The following is a 5,831-nucleotide window of genomic DNA, read 5'->3' as shown; positions in this document are numbered from 1 at the left end:
TATCCATGAGAATGGTGCACGAAGAACCGGAAGCCATACTCACGTTGTTTCTCTCACCGAGTCAGGTTCTTGCTGCCTTCAGAGCGCAGTAGCTTCGGACCGGGACGAGCTTAGCTTCGCTAGCTTAGCAGCTAGCTAGCTGAAAGTGAGGCGGTGAAACAGAGTGGGCTTTGTAAGTTTGGTAAGACAACTAAATGTGTACAGCAACTTCTGTAGTGTGAAAAGACGACACATTGAGTGGAGGAGACGCTTCTTTATTGCTGCCCAAATCTGCACCTGAGAAACAAACACTTCAGACATGGCGTAAAAATTCAGTGCATAGCATCAAAATCTTGAGCATTATTTTGCATCTAATTATATATGAGCACATTATGAGTCCTTCCTCCCGTGGTTCTGCACACAAAGCACACTAAGAGCGGACACACGAGCAAAAAACAACCAAACGTTTGACACCACTTTTCATTGCGGCTACGAAGACAAGTAGTTCACACACGGAGGTCCACGTTTTCCCGCTCGAAATTTAGTAGGATATTGTACAAAAATGTAAGCGCTATATTGCATTTGCATTGTTTGCAAGCAAACAGCAAACAGATGTCCCTCTGTTCATAAACATGGCGGACAAATGCATCGAAATACAGAAATTTAAAGCAATTACCGGTATTGTTTTGTTTGGGCTATTTCTTCTAGATATTTTATCCTAAAGTTTTTTTCTTTTTTTCTTATTTTCTGTTACAGTATCACCTTTTATTTTTATTGGTATGTATATAGTATCGATAATATTTAGTTGTTTTTTTTTAAACCGTTAAGGTATGTATTTCTTTCATTTATTTTGTGTAAGTAATTTGTTCTTTTTATCATTAAAAAAATTGTGTTTGTATAATTTGCCAAATAAATAATCCAACTTTATGGTTAATTATATAACCAAATAATTTATATATTTTTATTTTTCAAGCAATTTTTTCTTTATTTTTTAAAGCAATTTTTTTTTTAAACTAATTCCAGCATTGTGCTTTTTGTATGAAAGCCTACTAAAGGCATAAACATTATGATATAATTAATTATCGATTGAATGTTTGTTTGGATCTTTAAGTTCATTTAGATGAGACACTATTAGTGCTGATAAGTTTATATATTTTAAAAAGAAAATCACATGAAAAATTTGATTCCAGCCTTCATAAGTAGATACACATTTTTTAAATAAATATCATGTTTCTTTCCCTGAAAATGTCCTTGCTGATTACGTTTGCTGGTTTCCTGAAAGAAAGAGGAGACACTTTAGCTTTACTCCGTAAGGAACAAGTACAGAATGCATCTGAGGAGGCTTCCAGAAGGACAAGATGGTCCACAAGGGTCTTCAAGTATCGGAAAAGATGCTTCTTTGTTTGTTTGGCATGTATCCCTGGAAGGCTGTTTTTCTGTCACTGTCCACTAGAAGGCGACTCACTGCAAACATGGCTGCAGCCTCACCAACTTCCTGTTGCATCAAACATAAAAACCAATGAAGTCAAAGCCGAGACTTCCCTCAGACTTTGGCTTCCAGCAGCTCCAGGAAAAGTTTGTGCATGGGCACGCGGCCCTCTTGTTTGACGCCGCAGAAGTGCTGCACGGCGCGAGCGGCCGTCTGGCGCAGGAGAGGGAGGCTCATGATCAGCTTGCCCGGCCGTTGAGGGTCCTGCGGGTGCCGGGCGGCCTCATACTCCTGCAGGGCCCCATGGAGGACGTCCTGGAGTCTCTGGACCGCGTCCGAGTCCTCAATGTGCACAGAGTCTGTAAAAGGAAAAAGAGCTGAAAATCAATGGCAATTTTTTACTAGTTTTCCTCCATTTTATGCCCCCAAAAATAGGATGAAGTAATCACTTGTTGCAAGGCACAGTTGAGGTGGGGCATTGTTATTTGGTGCTAGGGACATCATCATCAGTACCTCTTAGCCACTTTTTATTAAAGCAAGTCAAATACTTCGTTTACACTGCAGGCCAAAGTGGTCCAAATCTGATTTTTTTTCCATCTGACTGCTTACACTGCAAGTAAAATGTGATTTTTTATCAGACTCTAGTGTTGTCCCGATACCAATATTTTGGTACCGGTACCTTTCAATACTTTTTTAAATAAAGGGGACCACAAAAAATCTTAGGGTACATTCTGAATTTCCCCAGGGATCAATAAAGTACTTTCTATTCTATTCCATTCTATTAAACATATGTTTCTTATTGTAGTTAAGTTCTTAAATAAAATAGTGAACATACAAGACAACTTGTAGCAGTAAGTAAGCAAACAAAGGCTCCTAATTTAGCTGCTGACATATGCAGTAACATACACTACCGTTCAAAAGTTTGGGGTCACCCAAACAATTTTGTGGAATAGCCTTCATTTCTAAGAACAAGAATAGACTGTCGAGTTTCAGATGAAAGTTCTCTTTTTCTGGCCATTTTGAGCATTTAATTGACCCCACAAATGTGATGCTCCAGAAACTCAATCTGCTCAAAGGAAGGTCAGTTTTGTAGCTTCTGTAACGAGCTAAACTGTTTTCAGATGTGTGAACATGATTGCACAAGGGTTTTCTAATCATCAATTAGCCTTCTGAGCCAATGAACAAACACATTGTACCATTAGAACACTGGAGTGATAGTTGCTGGAAATGGGCCTCTATACACCTATGTAGATATTGCACCAAAAACCAGACATTTGCAGCTAGAATAGTCATTTACCACATTAGCAATTTATAGAGTGTATTTCTTTAAAGTTAAGACTAGTTTAAAGTTATCTTCATTGAAAAGTACAGTGCTTTTCCTTCAAAAATAAGGACATTTCAATGTGACCCCAAACTTTTGGACGGTAGTGTATTGTGTCATTTATCATTCTATTATTTTGTCAACAATATTAAGGACAAGTGGTAGAAAATGAATTATGAATCTACTTGTTCATTTACTGTTAATATCTGCTTACTTTCTCTTTTAATATGTTCTATCTACACTTCTGTTAAAATGTAATAATCACTTATTCTTCTCTTGTTAGATACTTTATATTAGTTTTGGATGATCCAACAAATTTGGGTATCAATCCGATACCAAGTAGTTATAGAATCATACATTGGTCATATTCAAAGTCCTCATGTGTCCAGGGACGTATTTCCTGAGTTTATAAACATAATATAAATTTTTTTTAAACGAAAGATGTGATGCCAAAAAATACCGACGTAATCATAGTAGTATTGACTAATATGATTACTACTATGGCGGACCGGTACTTTTCAGAGGCGGTAAAGTACCGAATATGATTCATTAGTATCGCGGTACTATACTAATACCGGTATACCGTACAACCCTATCAGACTGTAATACAAACACCCACAGGACCCAATGTGACCACGACATCACAACACATTCGCAGTTCGATAAAGTAAAAAACAAAGGAATTTGACCAGAAGTCGATGTGTTGATCTCGCTACCTCTTGTGGATTAAGAGTTGACTTGTCACTGGTGCTACTAGTAAGTTATTTTATTATATCTTTAATTTGATATCTAAATCGGCTTTTTGAAACTTAAGGTATAATGTTTTGATGCGGCAGCAGTGTACACCGCTGGTAGCTTTTTATCGACAGAACAGCGGATTCCGCAGATGAGGAATTTGCTACTACAGGAGAAAACATGTAAGCCCCAGGTCAGCGTGTTAGTGGATTTGTGACATGGCTGTGGTGTAGACAAAGTGGGCAGATGTTGGAAAACAGCCGAAGGGAGGAGGAAGAAGAGAATTGCAAAAAATAAATTGATGATGTAGAAGTTACAAACAGGTTGCATTTCTGTTTAGACATTTGAACAGATAAGTTTCCAATCAGAATCAGACTACTTCCTAGCCCAGATTTGATGCAAAAAGATCAGATTTGAAGCACTTTGGAGCGCTTACACTTGCAAAAAATATACGATTTGTGTCACTTGAGGGCCAAAAGAATCTGATTTGATGTGCAGTGTGCACCTAATAAGGCAACTTGGGGCTAATATGGAAGCAGCCGCACGGCCCACACAACAGAGAGGGAGTTGGCTGGAACAAAAATTGTCTAAAATGTTACTTCTACTTTTTTCTGATCACCATACATTTGCATGGTTATTTGTTGCAAGACAGACATTTGGTCACGGCCAGCATGGAAACTTCCAGCAGAGGACTCTGCTGCCCCACTAAGCACATACAGTACATTCAGAAAGTATTCACAGTGCTTCACTTTTTCCACATGCTGTTATGTTACAGCCTTAATCCAAAATGGATTCAATTATTTTGTATTCCCAAAATTCTGCACACAATACCCTGACATTGTGAGAAAAAAAAATTCTGGAGATTTTTGCAAATGTCTTCAAAATAAAAGACTAAGAAATCACATGTACAATAAAGTATTCACAGCTTTTGCCATGAAACTGAAAAGTGAGATGAGGTGCATCTTGTTTCTACTGATCATCCTTCAGATGTTCCTATTGCCTAAAGGGAGTCCACCTGTGATCAATTTAGTTGATTGGACATGATTTGGAAGGGCACACACCTGTCTATATTTAAGGTCCCACACCTGTCAGTGCATGGCAGAGCACAAACCAAGCATGACGTTGAAGGAATTGTCTGTAGACCTTTGAGACAGGATTTTCTTGAGGCACAAATCTGAGGAAGGCTACAAAAAATATCTGCTGCCTTGAAGGTCCCAATGAGCACTGTGGCCTCTTTCATTCGTAAATTAAAGTCGTTTGGAACCACAAGGGCTCTTCTTTGAGCTGGCCGTGTAAACTGAGCGATCGGGCCCTAGTCAGGGAGTTGACCGAGAACCCGATGGTCACTCTGTCAGAGCTGCAGCATTCCTCTGTGGAGAGAGGAGAACCTTCGGGCTTGCATGGTAGAGTGGCCAGGCTGAAGTCATTTCTTAGTAAAAAGTTTGCCAAAATGCACCTGAAAGACTCTTAGACCATGGGAAACAACATTCTCTGGTCTGATGAGACAAATATTGAACTCTTTGGTGTGAATGCCAGGCGTCATGTTTAAAGGAAACCAGGCACCGCTCATCACCAGGCCAATACCATCCCTACAGTGAAGCATGGTGGTGGGGATGTTTTCAGCGGCAGGAACTGGGAGACTGGTCAGGATAGAGGGAAATATGAATGCAGCAATGTACAGAGACATCCTGGATGAAAACCTGAGCGCTCTTGAACTCAGATTGGGGCAACGGGTTATATTTCAGCAGGACAATGCACAAAGCACACAGCCAAGATATCAAAGGAATGGCTTCAGGACAACTCGGTACATGTCTTTGAGTGGCCCAGCCAGAGCCCAGACTTGAATCCCATTGAACATGTCTGGAGAGATCTGATGCTGCCCATCCAAACTGATGGAGCTTGAGAGGTGCTGCAAAGAGGAATGGGCAAAACTGCCCAAAGATAGGTGTGCCAAGCTTGTGGCATTGTATTCAAAAATACTTGAGGCCATAATTGCTGCCAAAGGTGGATAAACAAAGTATTGAGCAAAGGCTGTGAATACTTATGTACATGGGATTTCTTCCTTTTTTATTTGTAATAATTTAGCAAAAAGGTCTAAAAAAAAAAACCCAAGCGTTTTCACATAGTCATTATGGGGTGTTATTTGTAGAATATTGCGGACAAAATGAATGTATTCCATTTTGGAATAAGGCTGTAACATAAAATGTGTAAAAAGTGAAGCGCTGCAAATACTTTACGTATGAACTGTAAAGGACAAGGAGATTTGGCTCTAATGTCAACTTAACACTGGTTCCATCGATACTGAGTTTTGTCTTACCCGAGTTAGCGAGCGCGATGGCCTTAAGCAGCACAAACTCCTCCTTGTCC

General features: G+C 39.5%; 1 protein-coding gene across 3 annotated transcripts in view; it reads right to left on the bottom strand.

Annotated features, from left to right (window-relative positions):
* Positions 1 to 244: 244 nt before the first annotated feature.
* LOC133648547 (estrogen-related receptor gamma-like) overlaps positions 245 to 5,831 on the bottom strand; it is a 61,438-nt gene continuing 55,851 nt past the window's right edge. For all 3 annotated transcript variants that reach the window (XM_062044748.1, XM_062044746.1, XM_062044747.1), the window contains 2 exons: positions 5,782 to 5,831; positions 245 to 1,767 (listed from right to left, as the gene is read on the bottom strand). The exon at positions 5,782 to 5,831 is cut by the window's right edge and continues 220 nt beyond it. In XM_062044748.1, the coding sequence (XP_061900732.1) occupies positions 1,523 to 1,767; positions 5,782 to 5,831 (295 nt within the window). In that variant the 3' untranslated portion in view covers positions 245 to 1,522. The remainder of the gene's footprint in view (positions 1,768 to 5,781) is intronic.

The sequence above is a fragment of the Entelurus aequoreus genome, linkage group LG04 (genome assembly GCF_033978785.1).
Source record: "Entelurus aequoreus isolate RoL-2023_Sb linkage group LG04, RoL_Eaeq_v1.1, whole genome shotgun sequence".
In the NCBI taxonomy this organism is placed as follows: domain Eukaryota; kingdom Metazoa; phylum Chordata; class Actinopteri; order Syngnathiformes; family Syngnathidae; genus Entelurus; species Entelurus aequoreus.
The sequence above is the reverse complement of the archived record's forward strand: the minus strand, read 5'-3'. Positions and strand labels throughout refer to the sequence as shown.